This window comes from Rissa tridactyla, chromosome 8 (assembly GCF_028500815.1).
Source record: "Rissa tridactyla isolate bRisTri1 chromosome 8, bRisTri1.patW.cur.20221130, whole genome shotgun sequence".
NCBI classification, from domain to species: domain Eukaryota; kingdom Metazoa; phylum Chordata; class Aves; order Charadriiformes; family Laridae; genus Rissa; species Rissa tridactyla.
The window spans coordinates 4,930,360-4,956,992 of NC_071473.1; the positions used below are offsets into that span (position 1 = coordinate 4,930,360).

Sequence of the window (26,633 nt, forward strand, 5' to 3'; positions counted from 1 at the left end):
GATCCCATCAGCCGAGCCACCTCCCAGCCTGGAAGGTAAGCAGCTAGATATAGGGCTGAGCCAATGCATGGTATTTTTAGCTCATTTGCAAACAGCCTTCTGCAGCCCCAGGAGAGCCCGTAACAAGAGAATGAAATAAAAGAGAGACAGTGGCTATTTCTAGCAGTGTTTTTCATCAGGTCCCTAAGCAAAGGCTTTGGGGAACCAGGGAGAAGGCTTTGTGCCCAGCTTCTCCCGGGCCACGGGCAGTAACACAGCCCTGATGGTCAGCAGGACAAAGGGGACTTTGTTTGGGGCAGCCAGAGAGCGCGGTGAGGCCACGCTGATTAGGATAGATGGGCTGGGTCCGTGCATTCAGATCAAGGTGGCCAGTGGGACTGTCAAGAGACCGCTGTGATCCCCCACGACGGACAAAACTGCACACCCTGCCTTTGGCAGCCACCTGCCTTGCAGGGACTGCCCGCAGGCAGGAGAGACCAGCCAGCGAGCGCACAGGCTCAGAGACGAGTCATCTTGCAGGCAGGGTGACATGTCACAGCTCTAAATACATACAGACGCCCCATCGGTTCCCCAGGGAAAAGGTCCTGCTGTGGGATGTCTCCTCCCTGCAAAGATGCATCCCATGAGGCTGCACCAGGACGGCACTGTCCTTCTCACGGGGAGCTCCGAAATCTCAAGGTCAGATTCGACAGGTTGTCAGGCGTGATCCATAAAACTCCCCATACAAGGGGCACACAAAATCGAAAGCAAGCAAAAAATAAACGACATTGACACGTACTTTATCTCCGATGGTAATGAACGCTCTGGAGTCCAAGTTCCTCGGCGGCCTGCAAGAAAAGAGAGAGGGAGAGTAAGGAAAAAGCCCAGCTTTGTTAACCCTCTTGGCCAGAGCCAGGTTTCACGTTCCTTCGAGCGCTTTCAGATGCTGCTTTTCCACTGTGCCTTGTCGTGGGTTCAAACCAGCCCCTCCAAACACTCACAAATGCTTTAATCCTGCTAGTAACACCTCAGCCCATACCCATGAGGCACTCGCTGCACGCAGCCAGCGAGAACCCCAGAGTCAGCTCGGTGAGACATGCATCAAACCGACAGGCTACGAAACCATCCCTGCTCAGGAGCCCGAGGAACCGAGACCGACGGGATGAGACACTTCTGTGGCAGAGCGGCTCAGCTGTCATGTTTTGACAGGCAGGTGTTGTAACAGGACAGCCACGTAGCCCGAAACGCACGCCGAGGGAACAACAGGTAATTCCTCACCCGTGAGTCATTTGTGTACACTCGCGGGCCTCTTTCAGGCAGCGTGGCAGGCAGAGCAGGCAGCGCGTCGGTGTCACGCTTTGCACAACGCCACGCAGGCGAAAGTCTTCCTTTATGGCTTTTCTCCTCATTGCTGCCCACTTCCCATTATGGGCAGCACGGTACTTTTAGAGCCGACACGAGCGTTTTGTCCCTCGTGCCTCGTTTCTCTGCTCTCCCCATCCCCTGGGACCTTTTAAGAGCGGAGGAGATTGCCCAACTGGTTTAGCCGCCCAGTTCCCATCAGAGCGCTACGGCAACCTCCGGCTTCAAGGAAGTACTTCAGGCTCCCAGCAAGCGCCTTGCACTGCGCAAATATTTGCACTGCAGCTTGAAAAGCACAGAGAAAAGGAGTTGTGGGTAGCTTGCACCAGCTTTTACGTGAGCGCTCTGAGCACGAAAGCGCCCCGCAAGCTCGGGCGCGATGCCTTCTCCAGGGGAAATTCAAACAGCGGTAGGAGCAGAGACAGATGCACCCGTGGGGGAAGGAGGTGGCTGCTGCAGGCAGGGCTCGGTGTGTGCATGCCAGGCCACACAGCATTCATGGGGGAGTTCCCCTGGCTCCCCCTGCAACACATCTGCCCTATCTACCTGGGGTTTTCAGTACGGGTATTTCCCCTTCAGGGATTTCACTGCTTTCCTGCAGCTGGGAGGGTCTCTAGAAAGGGCTTCTGGAGCAAACAAGGCTCTGCAGTGGAGAGGCAGCCCAGGGTGTTTTGGAAGAGCACCATGGAGAGGAATTTAAGCCGTCTGCTCTTCGTCAAACCAAGTGCCACTACCCTGGGCTCTCCCTCACAGCATAACAAGCATCAGCAGCACAAAACAAACAGGGCAGAGAGAAATTCCAGTTCCCTGAGAAGTAGCTGGGCACTGGCCCCCGGCACCGAGCGGCGCAGCAACGTCACGACACCCATGTCAACAGCTCAAACTAGCCCCGACACACAGGTCATGGGGAGGATGCGCTGCCACGCAGAGCATCCCCCAACCCTCATCCCCTGTTCCTGCCATGGTCCAGCTGCCACCACTTCTTCTCTTCTCCTGCATCAAAAAACTTTCCCTCTTCTTCTCTTGGGCAGATTTGCTCTCTCTGCCATGCCTTCGCCCTTCAGCACTGGCACAGCCATGGCAGAAAGGCTGAAGAAAGTCTCCCGACAGTCTCCTAGCCTTTGCCTTTCAGCCATTTCAAGTCAAACAGGCACCTCCCGGAGAGACACACACTGCGTATGTGTGCACGCACATGCGCATGCCTATGTGTAATTCCTTCTCATCACCTGCAGCCAGAGCTTAAGGGAAAAAATTAACTATCCTGATTCTGTAAAGTCTACACAGGCCATTCCCCTTGACACGGTGTTGAATCCAGCTCCGGAGAACCACTGGCTGACTTTAAGCAACAGAGACACTTACGTTGTGTTGGCAACGGGCTGTTTGATGGGGACACATGTTATCCTCAGCTCCCGCTTCTTCTTGCTTTTCACTGAAAGAGAAGATGCACACGTGAGCAACTGGCATTTTTAATTTTCTTCCTCCAACCATCCTCTTGCCTGCAGCCAGCAGGTAGGGGAGACAGGGCCTGGACCCCCTACACTGTGCAGCTACGGCAAGATGACAAGAAGGTCACAGTGCTCATGACCATTTGCCCAAAATTTCAGGCAAAAACCAGAACCACAAGCAGGTCTCTCTGTCCCTGTCAAGCACTTGCCTGCAGAAATACCCAGGGGTGCACTGACAGAGACCATTTTCCAAGTCTTGCAGCCAAGCACCGCCTTGCAGACACCCCAAAAGTGCTCTTTACCCTTCACAGCCATTAATGGTCCCCTCTCTTCGCAGATTTTAATTGCTGATGTTTGGGAGATAGGTTAAAGCTGGGCGCTTACCCGGTTTGTGCGGCTCCAAGGATCCTTTGGAATCTGAAAGAGAGAAGAGAGACACCGGCTCAGCCTTCATGCTCCAGATGAGCCAGGTACCATCCCTCATGGTCCCACACACGGCCCAAGGACAGCAATCCCGGCTGTCCTGCGGGCAGACGGAGGCAGAAGGGCTGCGGGAGCCCAGCCTGGCCCGATCCCCGTTTCTCCAGCCACAAGAGGTCCCCATGCCATTAGCCATGCTCCCGAAAATGCTCCCTGTCCAGTTCCTCCTCTCCCCACAGCCCCCTGACCCCCACCCAGGACTGCTTGGGAAGAGTCAGACCCGTTCTGGAGCGTGGATCAGATCCAGCATGGAGGGTGACGGCCACCAGAGCTCAAGCAAAACCAAGGAGTCGCTCCCAGCAGGCGAGGGGACACCCCACACCTGATGAAGGGAAACCAGGGCAAAACCAGACGCGAGCTGATGGTGAACCAGCCACAAACCCAGGCCTGCGGAGGCCGAGACCCCCCCCAGACAAAGAACGACCCCATCAGGAGTAACTGGTGAGAGGATGCTCTCTCTTCCTGCTCCTCCACAACTCCAAACAGCACCAAGATAACACAACCCACTGCTGCAGGGGGAAACGGGGTTCGGGCAGCTCCAGGGCGGGCCAAACAGTTGCGGATGAAACTACAGCGACAAGAGATAACAGGCACGGGGGGCCAGCAGGCAGCAATGGGCAGAGAAGACCTGCACGGGGCTAAGAATCAGGTCCCTGCAGGGCCATGGACCCCAGAGTCCTCACCGAAGCCCCAGCCATTCCTCCATCAGCAAACAGCTCACCCACCCACCCCAGCCTGCTGGGAAAACGAACAGCCCCGTGAGGGGCTGGGATGGGGGCTGAAGTGCTATAGCTGAGAGCGTCGAAGTCCCGATCCCCCCCAAGAGACAAGGGGGCAGCTGCGCTTGGCAGCTAAAGGCACCTCTGGCTGCACAGACCTGGGAGATGCGTTAAAAAGCACAAACAGCGAGGTGTGCCCCAGGCACAGGGCTGGGAGCGGACGGCTTGGCATGGCCTTGGACAGCCCTTCAAAATAGCTCCTACTTGGCTGGCTCCCGGGAACAGGCGTGTGGACAAAGTCCAGCACTCCAAGGGCTGCCGGGGAAGGGAGCGGAGAGGCGAGGAGCTGGGATTTCAGCAGGAGACGCAGCACTGTACGAGAGCAGACGCAGCAGCAGTGGGACAGAAGGACGGTACATGTCCAGCATGTTCCCAGCACAGACAACCCCCGTCCCCGTCCCTCTTCCCCCGCCAGCTCCAGATGCCTCAGCTAAGACAGGTGCCTGAAACCCATTTTTCCAATCCTGTCCTTCCCCAAATGCAAACCTCAGTGAGGCTGCAGGTGAAATCTGGTCTGCAAGATACTGCAAGGTCCCAGCTGCAGGACCAGCATGGGATCCACAGGGAATCAGCACGGATCAGTCCATATCCGCATCTCATTGCCACCTTTCCTGCGTCAGAGCCGGCCCATGAGGTCTGGGACCAGCGCAGTTCCCCTGAGCTATGGGAGCAATGCAAACTTCTAGCTCCATGAAACCAGCCAGGGAGCTGCTCCATCCCAAACCGATCCCGCTTGGCTGGAAACCACCTCTGGAGACCTGCCCACATCACAGCAATCACAGCTTCTAATTTATGAGCCTGCAAAGCTTCCCTTCCCCATCACCCACCCAGCAGGGCTGGAAGGGGGACTATCAATAGCCCAGCATGGCAACTGACGACACTTTGCAAAATACCCGGTTGAGAAACGACGGGAGCAAATGCAAAACGGAGCCAGAGGAAAGATGCTGTCTGCCAGTTCAGAAATGCCTCCCCTTCCCACCCCCAGCCTCTCGCTACTCAGCGTGGGGGGCCGACCACACAACATAAAAACTGGGGTCCCCAGAGTCCTTCTGCACCCAGGGGAGTTGGGAAGCTGACTGTGGACACATGTCCCAGCCCGGGGGATGGATTCAGGTCACTGCCGACTGGGAGCCTTGCACCGAGCGTTTCTCCCCTATGACCGGCCCCAAAACACAGACAGCGGTTTGCACGCAGCCCCCCCGGGCAGTTATCAGCCAGACCTCTACACCAAGCCCTGAAATGCCTCCCATCCCGGCTGGTATTTTGCTTCATCTGTTTGCTCTCCCTCTCCCCAATTGCCATAGCAATCCCGCAGCCGGCACAAAGCGCCTTCTGTGCCGCCGGCTGCCCTGGCAGCGCCGGCCGCAGAGCTGTGACTCACGCAGCAGGAGCAGGGTCCACAGGCTCCCCGAGCCCAGCATCCCGCAGGCTGCGGCATCAGCCCTTCCTTAGCCCTGGCTGCAAGAGCCAGGCCAGAGAGAGCTGGGAGCACCCAGCCCGGGGTCGAGAATCAATGGGGCGCATTGTTCGGTGGAGCCCAAGCTCGCAGGCAGGAGGATTTGCAAGCACGGGTTACGAGGGACAGCGAGGGACAGGGAGATTCCCCATTACAGCCCCCCTGCACCACGCAGGAGGGTCATTTCACATCTCTGGGCATTGATCATCCCCCATGAACTCTGCTATACTGGGGGTCCTGCACATCAGTCCACTTCCCTGTACCCCCAAAGCACTGCCCTTCACTTCCCAGCATCGTACTGCCAGGGCCAGTGACAATCCCCTTCTCACCCTGTCATGCCTAGCCCCAAAAAAAAAAAACCAAACAAACGCATTTCCTAGCTCCAATCTGAAAAAGCACCGATTAAAACAGAGATATTCTGCCACCACTCCCAGGCTCTGGCTGGGCCACCTACACTGGTGGAAAACCCAGCTCAGTCCATGCCTGCAGGAATAAAATCAGCCGCGATGCTGCCCCGCAGCCGGGGGAGCCGAGGCGGAGACTGGATTCGCTTGTTATGGCTCTCCCAAAATCTGCCACGAGCTTTCCAGCACCCTGCAGGCTGGCCCCAACTCCTGCTTCTGGCTGCAAGCTTCTCCCGCTGCTTGCGGCAGGGCAGAGATTGAGTGGGCAGGCACCGCTTCCCCTCCAGCACAGCCCGGGGAAAAAAAAGGGGGGGAGGCGGGGATTAAAAAAAAAAAAAAAGAAAAAATAAAAAAAAAGGCAAAAAAGCCTGCTGAGGGCAGGCAGAGCCCTGACACGGGAGGTGGGCGCTCAGCACAGCCTCCCCGCTATTGCACAGCCCAGCAATCACCCCTCCAAGCGCCCGGAGGCTGCCAGGCTGCTGCAAGCCCCTGGGCTGGATGCATCCCCCCCCCCCCCCCGGGAAGGTGACCTGGTTCCTGAGCCTCTGCAGCCCCCCCAGGGAAAGCCCACGCACTGTGAAAGGTGAATGGGGGTGGAAGAAGGACTTGGGGTCAGGGGCAGAGAGGAAAATAAAACGGGAGGAACAAAAAGGCAGTGGGATGGGCACGACAAGACCTTGGAGTTGAAGCCCTTCTGCCCCGAGCACATCCCAGGCAGCATTTGCCTTCAGCCCCCGCCGGCAGCTGCTGTCAGCTCCTTCTCACCAGCGAGGCCTCGGCACCATCTCTCCCACATTTGGGATCCCAGTAGGGTCGGTGCAGGAGGAATTGCTGTAACGTGAAGAACGGTTTATGTCACCCGAAAATGCTGGAAACACACCAGTTCCCCAGGGCACTGGGCGCTTGCAGGAGGGGTAGCCGCAAGCACAGAGCAACGCAGCTCCCCTCTAGAGACCCTCCACGAGGGCAAAAAGGCAGCAGCGGGACAAGGCAATTTGGGGACACGTCCCAGTTACCCCCGCAAGCCCCAGGGCTCTGCTGCCAGCCCCGAGCACGCAGGACGGCCGGGCGATGCCCGTGTGGCACGCTGGGCAGCAGAAGGGGCTACTGGCCATGGGGACACACCACACAGCATCTTGCAGCCGGGCAGGGGAAAATTAGCTGACAGAAGTTCCTGGTGCAGACGAGATTGTAACCCACGTGATGCTGCAGGCACGTAACTGCATCCTTTATGCTAAGAAAGGAACCATTTCCTCCTAAAGAAAAAAAAAAAAAGCCTAACCATTTTTTTTTCTCATGCTATAACCTCTACCAGCTAAAAACTGACACAGACATTTCCTGGAACTGCTTAATTCAACATTTGAATCCTTGTCTTCGCCACCACTGACTTCAGTCCTATTAAGATGCACCTCTCCAGGAAGGTTTATCCTTCCCACTCCACTGGCGTGGGCGGAGAGAACCGAACAGGACAATCTAAAGAACTGTAAATAAAACTATTTGCCTGAGCTGACCTTTGAAATTAAACCTCTCCGCTGCCTCCCCAGGGCTCTGGTTCCAGCCCCAGGTGAAGTCCTGGGGACGGCGGTGGCACGGGAGGCTGCTGCCAGAGCCGCGCCGCTTTGTTAGTGCTGGGGAAAAAAAAGTGTTTCGGATGCATCCCGGTTCTCCTCGATCCGAGGAGGAGAGTCAAATGCCATGGACGGGGCAGAAGGCTGGAGGGTGGATCCCAGCCCTGCTGCAAAGAAAGAGCTGGAACAAAAAAAGCATCAAGGAAAAAATAAAAAGAAAGAAAGAAATTAGAGGCAGGTTGCAAAGCAGAGAGGGGAATTTGGTTGCTTTGGTCATGAGTGCCAGCTCCTCACAGGCACACTTTGTGCTATTTTCCACTGTTGAGAGTGGAAAAAGCTATCTGTGGAAGTGGAAAAAGGGCTCTCAACCTGCCGAAAGCCGTCACTCATCGGCCCGCTGAGGTCCTGCTGCGGCGCGGGGCTGCTGCGGGTCATCGCCGCCCCGCGCTCGCCACTTCTGCAAAAAAAAAAAAAAAAAAAAAGCAGCAGCCAGGGAGGAGGAGGAAAAAAAGACACTTCAGAAAAAGCCCCTTGCAGCCCCAAAACAACCTGTCAGCCTGCGCTGAATCAGAGCTCCTGACTGCCGGGGCGGCCGCCCGCCTTTCCAACGCAACAGGCTTTTTAGCAGGGGGCGGCCACGCAAGAGCCGCTGGAAAAGCCTGCGTCCCGGGAATGCAACCAAAACCGGAGCCAGTAGCTGGCTTTACCCTTGCATATCTTCCTTTAGCCACTCTACTACTTTTTTTTTTTTTTTTTCTTTCTTGCAATTAAGATGCCAGTGTTTCAACCCCACGCAAAACATGCAAGTTTTCACCGCTTTAAAAATAGATCCCCAGCTGCAAACACGGAGCCCCCGCCCAAGCAAGGAGAAAGAAGTAAAACCGCGTGGATTGACCCCCCAAAAAAGTTACACTGCCCCTTTTAGCCCCAGAATCAGCCCTTCGCTCTCCCCCACCACGTGTTTTGGAAATTGCAACATCTACCTTGCTTCTTGTCCATGGTTTCCCAGAAATGAAGCACAGCACCCGCACGCCTGGCCGAAGAGAGGGATGGAGGCGGGCTGGAGGAGGGAGCAGGGGAGGGGGGGAGAAAAAAAAGAAAAAGAAAAAAAATCCTGCAGGATCCAGCACCCGGCACTCCTTGCAAGCACCAATGATTATTTTCAGTGGCAATGCATGGCACAAAGTGCTCGTCGGCTTCACGCAGGTCTCCTCGCCCGCCGTCCCCGGCTGCCGGGGGTCCGTGAGGCTGGTGAACGGGGGGAGACGGGGAAGGTAGCACCGCGTTCCCTCATCGGCAGCTGCCGAGGTTGGCCGGTCTCGGCTCCGGTTACCCTTGAAAGCTCAACAGTTGTAAAAACTGCAGCAGCGAAATAGCAGATGACGTCAACAGGAAACTGGGGGGGAGCCAGCTCCAGCTCCGGGAGCCATCGAAGCCCTGGACTGCTACAGCGCATCCCGGTGGGACGCCTTTTCTTCCGACAAATTAAATCATTCAAACCCAGCCTGCGAGCAGAGAGGCAGAGCCTGCTCCTGCCCCCTCCATCCCCATCCCCGGGTGTCCCACCGGAGTCACTCTTGCCCGAGGACAGCCCCGTGGCATCAGCCCGTCACCGGAGCAGAGGGAAGAAGCCCACGCTCTCGCCGGTTCAGGCACCGAGGGGGTGCCGGGAGAGAAAGAGGTCACATTTCTTCGTGCTGCAGGTGACACGCTAATTGCTTTGCCACTAACAACTATTACCACAACAAATAGTAGAAATATTGTTCCATGACAATACCGGCAGCTATTCCAGGGTGACAACCGAGACGGCATCATCTCTGGTGGCAAAATATAAATTGCTGCATGGATTTGGCTGGTAAATAGCAAGGGAGAGAGGCAAAGGCATGGAAAAAAAAATAAAAATCATTCATTTCTCTGCAAACACGTGCAAGAAGAGCTGTGGCAAAGTATCGCTGCTCTTCCCCTTTCCCTCAAAACCAGCCCGGCAGAAGCCAGCGCTGACATTCCTGATCAAAGCCAGACTTGGTTTTGACGGGCTGCAGTTTTGTTTTCGATTTCCCTGTCAGCCTGGAGGGGAGATACTGTACCAGCTTCTTTACCTTAAACTAATTATAGAAAACAAGCCTCCCGTTCGCTCCTGAGCTATTCCCTAACTTGCAGGCTCTGACGGGCCATACACATTTGCAGGCAGAAAAGTCAGAGGTCAAGGTAAATGCACATACCAACATAATGAGCGACGCTAATTTTAAATAGTGTTTATACAAACCCCAGAAGGACTGCGGAAGATATTTTCTCAGGCGCATTTCCACTCCCAGGGTATAGTTTCAGGCACAGATCATCAGCACATAAAGGATGCTGACGCAGGAGCTGCTATTGCAGATGGCACCCAGAGCCACCGGCACCCGTCCCTGGCAATCCCGGGGAGGACGACGGGATGCTGCATTGTCCTCCCGTCATTAATTCCCTGGCTTGACAGCTAATTCCCTGACCCAGAGAGAAGACGCTCCAAGGATCTTTACGGACACCCACAGAGTCAGTGCTGCTTTGGAGCAGAAAGTCCCTAACCCAGCAGGTGGGATGGGAAACGCGGTTTCTTTTGAATTATCCCTGTTGGGTTTCAGTGCCCAAGGAGCAGGGGTGGTGCAAGGCAGAGCCTCCCAACATCTCAAAAGCATCTTAAAAAAAAACAAAAAAAAAAAACCAAAAAAAAGAGAGAGAGAAAACAAAACAAAACCAAAAACAAACCTAAGCACTCTTTCAAGTCTCACCATTGGCAGCTCTTTCAAAAGTTTGCTGACACGGTGGGAATTGCCCGGCCTTGAAAGACGCACACACTTGGCATTATTCATCCAGCCCTTCATATGCCACAGGTAATCCCAAAGGTAAAAAAGGCACCGGGTGTTTCACTGGTGTTAACGAAGCCTCCCCACGTCTCTGGGCTGGGACATCACCCCGTAACTGGTGATGGAAGCCAGGGGTGCAAATCCTGCGACGGGGAGAGGTCGAGGCACTTGCTGCAGGTTCGGGTACGGCAGGGCAGAGCCGGGGACAAGGTGGGGGTCCAGTGGGATGGCAGCCACGCTCCCACCGCTCCCAGCAGCCTCCTGCCCGTGGGCTGGCTTGAATAAGTGGAAGAGCACACCCTTAAAAACAGCAATGAGCTCAAGCAGTGCCCTGCCAACGCCGGGGCCCTCTCCCCACCCTTCCCCTGCGGAGAGGCAGCGTCTCCCGAGGCTGGTTTGGTAACGGCCAGGTCACCATCGCAGCCGAGGAACGGGGAAGAGCTGCTGTGCCGCGAGTGGCAAAAGAGCAATGCCACGTGTAGGGTCCAGCTGTCCCAGCGCCACGCTGCCCGATGCCCACTGCCCCTCGCTGTCCGACCGGGAATTGCAGCAGTGTCCCTGGCCAAGGCCGTAACCCAGCCGCTGCCCCAAGCCCGGGATGCACTTGCCTTTCCACGGACAAGGTGCGCATCCCATGGGAAAGCCCGAGCCAGGCACGGGACCTGCAGCCTGGAAACTCTGTGGCAGCTCTATTTTTAAGCGAAGCCTTTGAACCGAATCCAATCGGAAAGGGAACAGAGTCATCTTTATCATCCCCTCGGATGGCGGTTGGGGACAATCAATCACTGATATCACACAGAGCTTGTCTCCTCCGGTGGACCGGCACGTCGTGCCGACGGTGGCACCGGGGCTTGATGAGACCGATGCAAAGGAGGGTGCAACCTCCTGGTACCCAGCGAGGGATGTGGGGACGGGCACGTTAGCCGAAGCCACCGACAGCCAGAGGCTGACACTGGCGCTGCCACCTCCGGGGCTCGGAGCCACACCCGGCCTCCGTGCACCAGCCAGATAACGCCACCGCGAGCCGCGCCGGCTCTGCCGGCAGCGCCGGGAGGATGTCACCGCCCAGCTGCATTCCAGCTGTATTTTTAGGTTACCTGCATAACCCCGAGGGCTGGAAAAAACGTTTGGTTTTGTGTTTTGTTCCCAGGTGGCAGCTTGCTCTCCTGCAGCCCCGTGATGATGAAGCACACAGGCTCCCGTCCAAGAAACCCACGTGAGTAGAGACCAAACTGCCTTTGGAAGCTCAAAAGCCCCAGCTAGCCGGCATTTGCTCCATGACATCATAGGACACGCTACATACATGCTAAGAGTCATGCTGCTTTTCTCCAGAGCTTGTGCAAAACCCCCGTGTGAAGGTGCGTACGGTCACGGTACAGTAACAGGGGCACCTCTTTGGAGCAGGGATCGAGCCGAGATGCGGGTGAAGCATCCTCCACGGGGATGCAGACTGCCTCCTTTGCATCCATCGCTCCGACTGGATTTTGTCCCCCAAAAAAGCAGTGGCAGAGGCCGCACCTCCTCAAAGCTCAGCTGCGGCGCAATGCACACGTGGACCCACCGAGGGCAGGCTGGGGAAGCGTTTGGGATGGGTAATCAATCCAACCCACAGCACATCAGGAGTCACGGAGCTGGGCGGCTCAGGGGTCTGGCCAGCCCAAAACCCGTGGCCACCAGCCATCTCCTGGGACCGTCACGGGCTGCACCGACTCAGCTGCAAGCACTGGCAAGCCGTCATGAGACAAAGGTCTGGAAGCAATCCCAGCCCCAACACCTTAATTGCTGGAAGGCAAAGGAAACAGTGCTCAGAGACAAGCAAAGAGCACACCAAAAAAAAAAAAAAAAGAAAAAGAAAAAGAAAAACAGAGAAAAAGGAAGAGGCAGAACCACCATTACCTGTGTCCATCTCCCTGCCAGTGGGTACCCAGCCCTCCCTTTGACTTCTTAGCCCACAGGCGAAGCCATGAAAAAATAAAACCTGCTTGGAATTGATGCGACCGGCTGGTGACAAATTCCTGATGGGAGAGAAAACTCCAACTGTTTTTGGAATAGATCAGCTTGACAGGAGGCGCATGGTTAGTTAGTTGGAAAGGAAAAGAGTCATTTGACTTTTTAGTTGTCAGCTGTAACTCAACTCCATGTCAATAGACACGTCTTTTTCTATCCAAATTCGTACAATTCAAGTACTTCCAGGTGTCCCCAAAACTCTGCTAACTTGGCAAGACAGCAAAGCACTCTCTGTTTCTAATGCAATTCTTTAAAATAAAAAAAATAAATAAATTAGCTTTCTACCATCCTCCCTCCGATTTATTTTGGGCAGGGAGAGAGTGATTTAATCGCTGCAAGCGATGTAAAACAGAGCAGGCACCTGCTCTGAAAATGGAATTTACAGAGAGAAGAAAAAAAAAAAACAAACAAGGAAGGCCTCAAAGTTCACAGCTCTGGGAGAGGAGCAGGAACAAGAGACCGACCCAGGTGCTTCCCTGGCCCGAAGACTTCAGGCAGGATTTTCTTGCGACCAGCATCTGCGCTGGAGAACGGGGCAGGCAGCTGCTCCGATGGCTCCCAGTGACGTTACCCCCTGGGACCTGGAGCACTTCCCTGCTCCCGGGATGGACAAAACCTGCACATCTTCCGAGGAAAACCTCCAACAGTGACCCAGCACTGCGTCTCCAGGGTGGAAGAACAGGGAAAACCTTGGATTATTTCTTTTGGAACAGGGTGCTCCAGCTGCTTACAGAAAGCAGCTGGCGAGCGCTGCGGTACACTCCCCTACATCTCCTTCTATCCCACACCAGTTTTTTTTGCTCTTTTTTGGTGCATGTTCAGTGCCATCCCTCTTCCCTGCCTCTCTCACCCTGTCCCATCCCTGCTCCAGGGAACCGAGCAGGAGACACAAAGGGTTCATCAGGCCAGAGAGCTGATGCAAAGCAGACACAGCCAGCTGGAGCCCCCAGTCTCTCCCCTGAGTTTTTCCAAGAGAAAAATCCACCCCGTCACGAGGTGAAGGGGGAGCCAGGAGGCCTCCCCGGGCTCAGATGAGACATAGGAAAACCACAGGCTGAGAGCAGCCAGGGAATACAGAGACTGCCCAGTTCCCCCCAGGCCACCGCTCATCCTTATCTCCATGGAAAGCCCATTACTGCACTCAAACCTCAGCACCCAGCCCTCAGTATTACCAACGTCAGTCTTAACCACTAACAACGCTCCCAAGTCAAGAGAGGCGGCAGGTGACCCATTTGGTCCCCATGACCTGCTTGTGATGGGGCCGGGAGTAGGGGACAATGTAGGGAGGGGAGGGCTGGATCCTGAAACCCCTGGGAGAGCCGGATCTGCAGCCTCTTCTCCTGGCGTTAACCACACCATCCCTCCGACCCGCACCCCATACCTCTTGCTCTCCCATTGCTGCTCCTCTGCCCCATAAGTCCACGTTCCCAGAACGTATCCCACATCCAGCTGGTCCATGAGATCAGCTCCTGCTGCACACCGGTTTAGGAAGTTAAAGTAAGATATATCTATATATCCATCTTATAAAGTAAGATATATATGTGGAGAGGGATATAGAGATACAGATCTACATAATGACAAGTGCCACATACTTGCTAAACTCCAACTTTTGCAGAAGTCACCTGCAAATGTTTCTCCTTTGTTTCTCAAAAATCGCTGCTGCCAAGCTTAAAAATTCCCCCCCAATTAAAGACTGGACCACCAGCACACCAAAAACTGCTGCCAGCCCCACCGCCCAGCATCACCCTCCACTGTCCCCTCCTGCCTCCCATCTGAGGCTGCAACAGCTCTGTGTGGGGAAAACACGTATTTTGCGGTGGATTTGCCCAGTACCCACAGGGCAGCTTTGATTCGTGCCTGGGAACGGCACGCATCCGGCTCACGTCGCGGCTCAAGAGCTCGCAGGCTGTGACTCAGTGCAGTTCAGCCTGCAGCTTCTCGTGGGGCACACCGAGGGCTTCCAAGAACCGTTTCCATTTAAATAAGAAATAACAAATTTTGAAAAATCCCCTTTACCCCCGAAGAGCGAGCCTCGCATCAGCGTTTTGGGGAAAGGAGCGGTGCTGTGCAGGGCGGCGTGCGAAACGGCAAGGAGAGGGGCTGGGAGGAGACATGTGAAACGTCAGACCTGTTCGAGATAAAGGGAAACGCACGCTGGCTCCCTTCCCTGCGACGGTTACGCACGGTTTCCCTCGCTGAGCTGCGACTGTAAAACCCCACGGGGAAATCCACAGTTACCAAACAAGAAATTCTTTGTGTATCCAAAATTAAGGGTAAACTCTTGCAGCAACCTGGAACGTACACAGAAAAGGAAACCACGCGCACGGGGGAGCCGCTGGAGGAAAAGCTGAGTCGTTTTCTAACACCTTTAGCAAAGCACACTCAAGGCGGATAAGAGTTTCAATTAAAATTCACCCACAATTTCTGCCTGGTGATTTCTAGAGGCACCTCCTCCAGCCTCTGCTTTGCCCTCGTCAACCAGGTGTCCTTCAACAAACCACGCAGGGGCAGGCGTAATTAATACCTGCAAAAAGCTTCTCTTGGGCAAGAGAGCAGCGTCTGCAGAGCACAAGAGGCAGCCTGGCCACGGCACAGCCCCGCAGGTATCCTGGGCTCCGGGGACACCCCCAGCCCTGCCCGGTGCCACCCGGTGCCCACGGCAAGCAATGCTCACAGCCAAGCGATCGTAGGGATCAACCAAAAACCTGCAGGAAACGGGCTTCTTTCCGCAAAGAGCGAACACAGGGGGCTATAGAAGCAGCAGATCTAAAACACCCACCACCACCTCTGGTTTTTGGCAGCCTTAAGGCAGCGTGTGGTTGCTTCCAGCCTCAAGGAAAATGGGTGACGCCAAAGAGAGAAATCCAGAGAGCAGGACAGAAGCTGGTACAGGTCCGTGCTGGTCCCCTGGAAGCATCGTCACCTGCATCCCACCCCCCCGGCACCCGCATCCTCCTTTCTGCACTGTTAACATCATTTGGGTCCTTTGACCACCGAGCTCTCACTGACGGGGACAGTGGCTGGCAGGGAGCACCGCAGGCAAGCCGGGTGCCGATTTGGCACAGGGTGGATGATCTTAGTTGCGGGGAGACCAGGGAAACCTCGAAAGCCAGCTGAGCTCACGTGCACACACGCACAAAAATGCCTTGCTCTGCCTTGCCCCGGCAGGGATTTTCTGGGTGCGAGCACGGGGTTTTACAAACCGGCACGTGGGGCTGTGCCTGCCACCTACCCCCCCCCCAAGCACCTTTTAAAGGTGCTTGGAAGATGACAAAGAACAGCCAAAGCAACGTATGAGCACAAGATCACTTCATCTTTGGCTGAGGTGCAACTTGGCAGCACGTCAGGAGAGAACCCAAGCTGCCCGCAGCAGCAGGGGATTTTTAACTATGTAGAGCAGCTTTCTTAAAAAGCCTCGATGGTGAGCACATCTGGCTCTCGGAAAAAGAGACACGTCATTTTTAGTGACGAGCTGCAGAGATGTCCTTCAGGACAACAGCCCCCCACACACACCGCGGGGCACACGTTCTGCTGCTCCCTCCTCGCCCTCTCAATCCTCAGCTGTCCCACTCCGACACCAAGTAAACTCCAGCCGACAGCAAAAAACACCTCCACCACGCGGTGTGCTTGCCCTTCACTACCTTTAATAGGAAAGTCTCCCGCAGGGAGAGATGCGTGCGGCAGGAGAGGACATCTGCTCCGGCTGCTTTGAGATGGATGGCAAGCGCCCTCCGGCAAGCCAGGAGGGGTTGCTGCCGTCTCAAAGGGCTGCCATCAACACCAGTAAAGATGGCCAGGGCTGCACGGCACCCGACCCATCATAGCCAACTCCCGCAGCGCAGGCAGGCTGCTTCGTCAGCCGTTCCTGCAAGATTTGGGCTAGGAGGGAATTTATATACCCGCACCACAAAGCAGTATCTAACTGGCCTGCAAGCCCAGACAAGCTGACACTCCCTAGATAACCCCGTCATCCTCCCCTAAACCACCCCCGGCCCGTCCACGTAACCAGCCCTGCGTGTTTATGATCTGTCAGACACATGACTGTCACCTGCCAAGCCCTGCAGACGGGCTTCTTCCCGTCCCGTCCCTCTGCCCTGCACCGTGGGTCACTGCAGCGCCCGTGCCACCTGTCATCGGCGGACGGTAAAGGAGGACGTTGCTCTCGGCACCTCCGAAGAGATGTCAGCAGGACACCATCCCGCCTGCAGGGTTTTACGCATTCCTCACTGGAAATCTCCAAGACCTTTATGGGAACGAAATACAATCATTAAAAGCTGCTTTTAAGATACGACGGGCACCACCTAGGCAGGAGACGAGGCAGCAGGGTGCAAACACCCCGCGACACGGGGCACTCGGGGAGGAGAAGGTCCAGGCACCAACGGGCACGGGGAGCAAGCATCGTCATCCTCAGAGAGGTTCATCGGATACCCGCAGTTAGGCTGATGCCAGTGCCAAACCACAGCTAAGGTTAGCAGCCTCTGATGGGAAATAACTTGTATCGAGCCCTCTGGAGGTTTCTTCCTTTCCAAAACTAGATTTTTTTTTTCTCTGGTGGTGGTGTGGGGGGAGGAAGGGTGGATGCTCTACAAACAACTTCTGGTAAGTTTTGTCTCCTCCTCATCCTGCCTCCTCTTCCATTCAAGTTATGTTTTTAACGGAAATTTATCTTTTTTTTTTTTTTTTTTTCCTTCTTCTTCAAAAAAACCCCAACCATTTCACTTGAAATGATGAAATGAAGGCTTAGAGCACAGGATAGACACAGTTGAGCAGCGACCTCCCAGAGCACAGTGCAGGCAGGAGGATGGAGGCTGCGGCAGCCCGGTGGGTGCCGGACCCTCCCCAGCCCCTGGTGCACCCTGCCGGCTCCCAGAGGAGGAGGTAACAGCCAGGCCACCACAGTCACACGTCCCCTTCCCTGGCTTCCCGGCGAGCAGGGCCATAAAGCCATTGCTCCCAGGGTCAGGAGGGAGCCAGGGACAAGGCAGAGACGTCCCGCTGTACCACACCCCAGCGCACCAAGGTCACAACACTCACATTTCGGAGAAACCGAACTCCAGCACTGGATGTCTTTAAAAACAAGATCGGGTGTCTTTTTACACAATCTGACTTAATTCACCCAAAAGCTGCAGTAATTCCTGGAAGCAACATCCCGACCTCCAGCTGAGCACGATGCTCGCCATCGTCCCTCCTGACCTTAAAGCCCATGATTCAAGCGTTTCCCCCTACATCAGATCCCAGCAGCACACAAGGGTAATCATGCCACACAGAAAATCCAACTAGCCTCCAGGGCTTGAAAGAGACGTGCTCTTCCAAAGCGCTGCCCATCTTCTCTTGCAACAGGTCGATGGAGCAGACAGTGCACAATGCCTGTGGTATTAAGCCCATAGATTAATTAAACCATGTGGACGACGGCACAGGATTACCGGGGGAAAGGATGCTGGAGAGGGTCTGCCTTGCTCCCACCTCCACACCACCTTCATCCCACTGCAGGTCCAGAACTTCTCCCAGCGTTAGGCAGCGATTCCCTCCCTCCCCTCCCTGCTGGGGCCTCGGGACCCCCAAATCCTGCCCTTCCCCTTAGCCACACTGCAACCTCCTCCATCCCCCACGGGCAGCGACTCTGCTCCAGCCTTTTGCCAGACAGAGAAGCAGCTGCAAGGGAAAGGTGCTCCAGAAAAGGGAGCAGAGACTCGGACCCAGGGCAAACCGAGGCCAGCTGGGCCACGAGACGCTACCGTGACATCCGAGATAGCTGCAGCCAAGCCCAGCGATTATGGTATCCCTTGGAGCAATTACACATTCAGACTCACAATGCTGCCACGGTATCAGTGCAGCATCGTCCCCACGCAGATAAGGGGCTGTGGGAAGATGGGGTGTCTCCCAAGTTGAAAAAAAGAACAGAAACTTCCAGTTTCCACCATAAAAAAGTCCTCTCTGCCCTCTTCCCCACTCAAAATCCCTGGCTAACACTTGACCTGCGCTACAGAGTCTTGTCAGCAAAGAGGCAGCAGGTAGATCTAACTCCATATGTACCCACAACCAGTCCTGAGTCATGCCAGTAAAACCCCAAACTTTTTGTTGGTAGAGTAAAATTACCCTCCCAGCCAATTCAAGTTCCTCTCCCAACTCCTTCCCCAGCGAACAGCCTGCCCAGGCAGCGCCTTATTAACACCAGTGAAAACCATCTTCCGTCCAAAAACCCACAGAGCCCCCTCCACATCCACAGCCATGGCTTCTCGGGTCACAAAATCACCGGGACCAGAAACCTGCACCCACTCCCAGGCACCCAAAGAGAAGCTCTACAAAGCACACAGAAGTTTCCTCCAGTGACGACCACCTTTGCAAACTACAGGGACAAAGCAAGCTCCGGCTCAGCCCTGGACTGCAGCCCAGAGCTGGAAAATAAAAGCAACAGCCTTTGGGGAGAAGCATTATCCACTGGAAAAAAGCAGGGGAGCATCCCTCCGGGGAGGGAAACAGGCTGCTGAAGCACAGCTAAATTTTTATCGCGTCCAACGTGATATTTTGCAGGCGCCCACTGTTACGCTAGCAGAAAGCGGCACAAGGAGGAGGGCAGGAGCAAAGCTCTGCGCTCTCTATATGATTGTTGTAATTAATCATATGCAAGCTCCGTGATGCTTCAACTAGAATTAAAATAAAAACCTGTCTCTGTGGGACGAGAGCTCCCAGCCCTGCCACCCCCCTGCACACCCAGGGGACACCAGGCTGGTGGCTGCTCTGCCCGGAGGTGACAGAAGCCCAAAGCCAAAGCCCGGCTTCTGCAGGTCACGGCCCCACATGTATTTTCAGCAGAACTGCCTTTTTTTGGGGTGGTGTCAGGAAAAGTGTGAATGGCACACGAGACAGTACGGGATTCACAGCCGACTGAACCGCATAACGGTGGTGTGCTCCCACAGAGGGCACGGGAGGGACACGTCCCCACTCTTATTTACCTACCTAGAATAGACGTGCCACCAGAACAAGCACCAGTTCATTCCCAGGGTCTGGCATTTCTCACCGCTGACTTTTCCAAGCCTTGGTGTCAAAGGAGAGCTGCTTCCCCAGAAACACCGCCTGGATCCTGCCCCCTCTCCCCGTGAGCACCCATCTTCCTGGAGGAAGATCTCTCCCCTAAAGAGACGAACTACGCTTTTAAACTACTCGGGCATCGGAGCTGGGTGAGCCCTGGGAAGGCCAAGCAGGTCTTCTCCCTCCAGACCCCATCCATGCATCTTCTCCCTCCCCACAGCTGCAGAGCTGCTTTCTCCAGCAAACTCCCCATTTTTGGGAGACATGTGCCTCCCCACCGGAACGCTCCTGCCTGTCCCTCCAGGCAGGGCTTCCCAGGCATCGGGGACCACCTGAGTCACAGCCTAGTGCCATGGTGATGGGCGCACGGGTCTTCACAGACAGGCAGAGAATATGCCTGGAGCCCCAGGGGAGAGGCAGCAGCCTGGATTTGTAGGCACAGACTCTAACACAGACCCTGCACCCTCTGCCACGTTCCTGCACACCCCCAAAGGCTGCAAACTCCCCAAGGCTTCATCCCCTCTCGGATACAACACCCCTCCCTTCAGAGCAGCCATTTCACCGAAAGAAGTACAGAATTTGTTGGAAAAATCACGCCCAGGACCAGCCACATATTGCAATCTGCGGCCGGAGGCTGTGTCCCTTGCAAAGCTCTGCAAGGAGGACGCAGGGGTGGCTCCGGCGCTTCGCACACAATTCCATCCCCCAGTGCCACCCATTCCACAAAACACAGCTCGAAGGAGCTTTGGTGATCCAAGACAATAGGGAGCTGTTGCATATTTTAGCAAACATCACACTTGACAGTGCAAGATAATACGGAAACCCAGCGACTTTTCCCCACGCACCTGATCCTGCGGGATAATTTGTATCAAGCAGATAGGAGCAATGGGAAGAGGAAGAAAGCCGAAATCCTTCCTAAGCTTCGCATAATCCCCAGAAGGTGTTTATCTCAAGCTATGTTTAGCACAGAGGGAGGCAAAGCTCCCGCCCAGCACCATTCCTATCACTCACGTCACGGCCAGCCACGTGCATCCCCAAAAACTCCCGAGGCAGGAGACAACCCCATGACTAAGCCAAAATGACGGCAGGTAAGTTTTGGTACGTATCCATCATGGAAACAGCCAACCTGAGAGCTTCAATGCAGCAGCCTCCATTTACAACCCTGATCAACTCAAGCCCGGGAAGGGAAAGCAACCAGCAAAAACAAACTCAAGACTGCTCGCTGTATTTCCCCAAGGAAAATTTAGCTTAAATTCAGGCTGTCCAAAAGGAGAGGCAGAAGGAGCTGCCGTAAGTGCTGCCAGCAGCCTCCACAGTCCCAGCAGCGGGTGCAGGCACTTGGACCTGCAAGTATCCCTGCGCGGCAGTGGGCAAACCCACTCGGAGGGCTGGCGCTGCCGAGGCAGATGCAAAACTGAGTAGCAGCACAGCAGAGGACTAGCAGGACGAGAGGAGAGGGTTTTGAAGAGCCAGATGCATTACACACGCTCAGGATCGATCCCCATGCTGAACGCTGCCTCGACAGAAGCAAAGGAGCTCGGGTCAGATGGGGACCTGGAGCTGCCAGTGCCAGCAGAAACCAGGCGCACTCAGCACACGTGCGACACCTCCAGCAAAGGATATGAGGAGTAATTGTATGAATGAACCGGTTCGTCACAACCAACAGCCCCGTGCAACCAGAAACCTGCAGACACAGAAGGCTTCCAAAGTTCCTCCAAGGAAAACGCCGCGCTCACAGCTGCTCCCGCTGGCATTGCCTTTTGCTGTCAGCCACACTGCTGCCCCCGAAATCCTCCCGGGCCCAGCTCGGGCCTCGTCTCCCGCAGGACACAAGCGTTCCCGTGGCCAGGCTCACCTTTTCCCTCCATCCACACATCCACGCGCCACCCACAGCACCGGCGAGCCGAGCGAGAGGTCTGGGCTTGGGCGTCCCAGCGAGAGCCTTTTTAAGAAGCCCAGTGGATCCCTTCCAGCGCGGGCCGGCGGCGGGAGGCATGTGCTGCTACCTGTGAGTCAGCAGCTCCACTCAGCAGCACCGTAAATCGCTGCTGATTCACACCCTGCTTACACAGCAAACAGGAAACTCAGGTCCACATTCCCTCCGGTTAAGACATGGATCATTTAAAAAAAAAAGGGGGGGGGGAAGGCAGAAAAAAAGTCACGCCAAGGTGCGTTCATCGGCTCACATGGTTCCTGACTTCAAGTTTCCAGTGCATCACTCCCGAACAAGGAAAAAAACCCTCAAATTTTATTCCGGTGATAAGAGAAGCAGCAACCGTACCCCGTGTGCTCCCTCCTCCGTCCGGCCTGCACTCAGGGCGCTGATGCAACCAGCTCCCCGCGGCACCGAGACACAGGCGAAGCCATTTCCCCGTCCTCGACCCCGGCACGCCGGCGGTGTCACCTCAGCCCGACACCTGCCAACCTGCGCTCGCCTTGGGACAAGCCACCGGGCCACCTCAGTCAAGGGCGACGCTCTATAAATAACACGGGTGACACAGGGTCACGTTTGGTAGCCGCGGACAATGGGAATCGCCGCCACGGTGCTCCCGGGCTGGGCGATGGCAGCAGGTGGTGGCTCTGAGGATGGCAGCGGTGGGTGACAGCTCCGACCCAGCCACCCAATGGCACCACCGTGCCGTGAGGAGCAGGATCCTCGCCCCGGACCTCCCGCCTCGCCAGGCCCGGACGAAGGCTCCCCTCATCCTCAGCGCTTCGAGGGGGGGAAAGAGTCTGCCATAAAACTCGCGTATTTCGGTCGAGCGGCCCCATCCCCCCCACGCACCACACCCGCCCCGGGCTCTGCAGCTCGGGGGGGAGGAAGGCGGGAGCCCGTCCCCGGCCGGCGCTGCCGGGCTGCAGGCGAGGCCCTCGGGGCCCACGCACAGGCAGCCCCGCGGAGCCCACGCCCGTTTGGGCAACAGCCCCGTCCCCGCGGGTTACGCCAGACCCGACGGGGCGGCTCAGCCCGGCCCGCGGCTCCGCTTCACCCCCCGGAACACCCAGCCCAGAGCCCCCCGGAACACCCCCGGACCCGGTCCTACCTCTTGGCAGGGACATGGCGGCGGCGACGGGCCCCCGGCGCCCGGCGGAGTCCGGCCCAGCGCGGCGGCCGCCGGGGAAGTGCAGCGAGGCGGTGCGAGGGCCGGTAGGCTCCGCCCCCCCGCCCCTCCGCGCTCTAGGATTGGTCAGCGTCGTGGGAGGAGGCGTGGTTACCGCCTCTCAGGGAAGAGCTTCGCGGTTCTCCGGCACGCCTGTGGGGGTGAAGTGAGGCGGGCGGGCGGGGGAGCGGCGCTGCCACGCAACCGGGGTGTCCCCCCTGTCCCCGCCACCGGCGTGACACCGCCGCGGCACCCGTGGGGCAGAGGTGGCGTCTGGGAACCCTTTCCTGCCCCTGGCACGGGGGCAAGGGTGGTGCTGGGCTGGGAGGCTGGTGCTGTGCAGCTGAGACCAGCCAAGCTCATCACATCTTCCGCAGGTCCCTGCTCCTGCACACCGTGGGTCCCACCGGTGGGTCTGGCTGAAAAATGGATGGAGATTTATTCCCCTCCGAGTCACTGAGGAATCAATCCCTCCTAGCCCAGCAATGTGCCATGGCGCGTCCTGGGGCGAGGATGCTCCCCCGAAGGCCTGAGCTGGGCTGCAGAACGGGACGTGAGTGATGGAGCTGAACAAGCAAAAAGGAGATTATGAGTGCCATTTCCCGGCTGAAATTCCGAGCCTGATCCATACAGATACAAAGGAAGGGTTGGAGGGGTGGCAACTGCTGACAGCCCTGATGAAATCACAGCTGGCCTCTCACAGCCCGTTCTCAGCTTGGCGTTACTGGGAGCATTTCGGATCAGTTCAAGGGCTGGAAAACCTGCCTCCAAAGCAGGCAGCTCAAGGGAATCCCTGCAGGAGGGAAGGAGCTGGGTGGACTGGGCACAGGACTGGTGCCGCAAATGGACCTGGAGTCCCAGCAGAAGATCTGGCAGCTGCAAACTGAAGCTAGAAAAGTTCAGGTGGGAAATAAATTACAGGTTTTTAATAAGGAGAGCAATTACCTTCCCGAGGGACGTAGTACATTCACCACCTTTCAAGTCTTTCAACACAGGCCAGGAGTCTTTCTCAAAAAAAAAACCCACTGGGGTTCAACCACAGGGCTATTAGCTCTGACGCAAGAGCTGCAGATGTCACAGCCTGGGCTGGGCGAGCGGGAGGTGGGAGCAAAGGGGACCTTTCTGATGTTCTCTGACTCAATGACGGGGTTTGAACTCCAGCCTGACTGATCCGAAGGGGTTTGGGCTGGGCCGGTGTGGGGGTGCGGGATTTGGGGGGTGCCACCGCAGGGCAAAGCATCCTTAGCACCTTTGCAAACACGCGGCTGGATGCAGACCTGTAAGGACCAGTGGGACCGGCTTCGACACCCGCCCTGGGCGCTGGTGGCACCCGGGGTGTCGTTGCAAACGCAGGGCACGACCCTGCTGTCCCCAAACACATCGCATGCTACGCCATTCCTCCTCCTGCGTCCCCAGGCACGGCTGGAGATCGCCGCCGGCCCCAGCTGCAATTACAGGGGTGGATGAAACAGCCGCCCGGCTTTTATTCACCCATCTTGAATCGCCGGGTGCTTCACAAGTAGGGGGTTTGTCGCCTGCTCCGAGGCCTTCCAGAACAGGAGCACTGCAGAAGCAGGAATGGAAATTTTGGTACGCTCCGCATCAAAATCTGACAGGGTGGGAAGGCGTGGGGCTGAGCAGGGAGTCCACAGACCACCGCCGGCAGCGAGGAAGGGACCAGAGGTCACCTTCTCTTTGGTGGCAGGGCATGGCAACCTCTTGGGAGCATCTCTCCTTTTCTTGTGCAGCCTCTCAGTGCCTGCCGGCATGGCTCCTTCGCCTGCACCTCCTCCCTCTGTCCTCGGACCTGCCAGGCTCTTTGCTGGAGAAGTGTATCCAAAAAATCAGAGGCAGCCATAACTGCCGAGGCAGAGGGAATCATTGCAGACAAAGGCAGAGTGAAGCGTCCCAGCAGAGTCCAAGTGCTCCCAGAAACTCTATCAAAGGTGCTGGACTTTTGGCACCCCTGGCATGCCGCTTGGCGTTTCCAGTGTGCTGTAGGTAAACCTGCAGCTTTGCAGGCTCTGGCAGGAAAGCCCGATGGAGGGAGAGGGAGGGAGGTGCATCCCAGACCTCACTGGGAGAGGGATGCACCAGACCTGGTTTGGAAATCCACCCATGGCAGGATGGGGTGTCCCCTGTGTCCCTGGCACAGCCATCAGAGGGGGGAGGATCACCAAAAAAGCCCCTCACCTTTGTGCAAAACCTGCTTCTCCTTTCCCCTCTCTCCCAACACTTCCCAGCCAAGCCACTGACTTTCCCCTGAGCATCCCTGCGCGCTGAAGAGCATCGGCGCTCCCTCACAGCTCCAAGCCGGCTGCGGGATCGGGCCCCTCTCTCCGCCTGCCCCAGGCTCCCCCTTTGCCCTTGGGCTTGTGCCACTCGTTTTCCTCCCTGCAAAATGGCAGCCAGACTTGGCCCAGCGTGTGTGCCTTCCCCTGCCTTCCCCTGCTCCCAGTGGTTTGCTGCCTTTGTCTTCCCGTGCCGCCACAGGGCATGGGAGCACAGGCGGAGCGAAGGCTGCCGGGGAGGGGATGGGGAGAAGGACAGCATCTCACCACCCACGTTTTCTAGCCTTTCATGGAGGAGGAGGGTAACGAAGCCCTCTCTGCTAGCAGACCCCGATTTCTGCGGGCTGCAGGGGCTCGTGCTCGACGGGAGCAGGAGTGTGACCCCGGTGGGCACAGCACCGGCACCGACCGATGGAGCAGCACAAACAAATGGAGTGGCCTGATGAATTAATCAGCTGATAGACTCTAACTCGGGGAGCAGGAGCCAAAGGGATGAGTAAATAAAGGCCAAGCTGCACCAGACGATATTTAGGTGCAGAGTAGCTGCCGGTGAACTATTACAAGTTCCAGATTAATTCTAGGTGTTGCTGCTTTTCCCCGGGCACAGGCAGCCACCGGCCTGCCCCGCTGCACAGCCGGCGTGCAGACGCCTCGCACAGGCTCAGCTCCTGCCTCCGAGAGCTTTCGGTTCAAATATATCAAGGTGTTGTTGCTGCTACAGCTTCACAGGCACAGAATCAAACCTCCCCAGTTTCCTCCCCACGTTTTGTAGGCGGTGGATACACCGCGGTTACTGAGCAGACCCTGACGTACACAGTGTGGCGCATGGAAGCTCAGGTTGCTCCTGGTTTTGAGGGTGCCACTGTCCCACAAACACTGACTATGGCATCTGTGTCCCCCCCCAGGTATCTGTGGTGTCCTGTGACAGCTGATGCACAAGGTTCCCTTTGCTTTTGGAACCTCTGGGACGAGCAGGGTGACAGGGATGGGGCATCGCCCCGCCGTGAAGCACTGCCGGACCCCCCTGTCCTGGGAAAGGGCTCACTGCTGGGGGAGCAGAGCATCATGACCATGACCTGGGGCTTCCTAACAATTCTATGATTCTATGATTCCACCGCACCCCGCAGTGCCAGTGCAGGGCACCAGCACAGCACCAGTCAAACACTGGTACCGGTTCAGCGCACCACGGTTATTGAGCAGACCCTGACGTACACAGTGTGGCGCATGGAAGCTCAGGTTGCTTCTGGTTTTGAGGGTGCCACCGTCCCACAAACACTGATTATGGCATCTGTGGGCCCCCCCCCAGGCATCCGTGGTGGTTCAGTACCAGTACACCAGTCCAGCAACAGCCCAGCACCAGTACAGCGGGGCAGAGAACCCGGTAGATGGGCAGGGAATCCAGTACAGTAACTACTGCAGAGCACATGGCGCAGCAGCGCAGTACCAGTAAGCCAGTACTGGGCCCCAGCACAGCACCAGTAAGCCACTACAGAGTACCCAGTGCAGAACCAGTACAGAACCAGTACAGTGGGGCAGAGAACCTGGTAGATGGGCAGGGTACCCAGTACGGTAACTAGTGCAGAGCAGATGGCACAGCGGGGCAGTACCAGCGCCCCAGCACTTGACCCCAGCGCAGTACCAGTAAGCCAGTACAGAGCACCCAGTACAGTACCAGTACAGGCCCAGTACACCAGGGCAGAGAACCCAGTAGACGGGCAGGGTACGCAGTACAGTACCTACTGCAGAGCACATGGCACAGTGGAGCAGCACCAGTAAGCCAGTACAGAGTACCAGCATAGGACCAGTGCAGGACCAGTACACCAGTGCAGAACCAGTACACCAGTGCAGGACCAGTACACCAGTGCAGGACCAGTACGCTGGGGCAGAAC

At 56.5% G+C, this 26,633-nt stretch overlaps 1 protein-coding gene across 2 annotated transcripts in view; it reads right to left on the minus strand.

Annotated features, from left to right (window-relative positions):
- The window catches only part of MAP2K3 (mitogen-activated protein kinase kinase 3), a 33,592-nt gene extending 11,098 nt beyond the window's left edge, over positions 1–22,494 (minus strand). Inside the window, exons 1-4 of one of the 2 annotated variants that reach the window (XM_054212330.1) lie at positions 22,397–22,494; positions 3,171–3,203; positions 2,701–2,770; positions 779–827 (exon numbers count right to left, since the gene is read on the minus strand). In XM_054212330.1, coding sequence (XP_054068305.1) covers positions 779–827; positions 2,701–2,770; positions 3,171–3,203; positions 22,397–22,412 — 168 coding nt within the window. In that variant the 5' untranslated portion in view covers positions 22,413–22,494. Of the gene's footprint in view, positions 1–778; positions 828–2,700; positions 2,771–3,170; positions 3,204–8,456; positions 8,822–22,396 lie in introns of those variants that run through there. The other variant, XM_054212329.1, reaches the window with a different exon arrangement.
- Between the last annotated feature and the right edge of the window lie 4,139 nt (positions 22,495–26,633).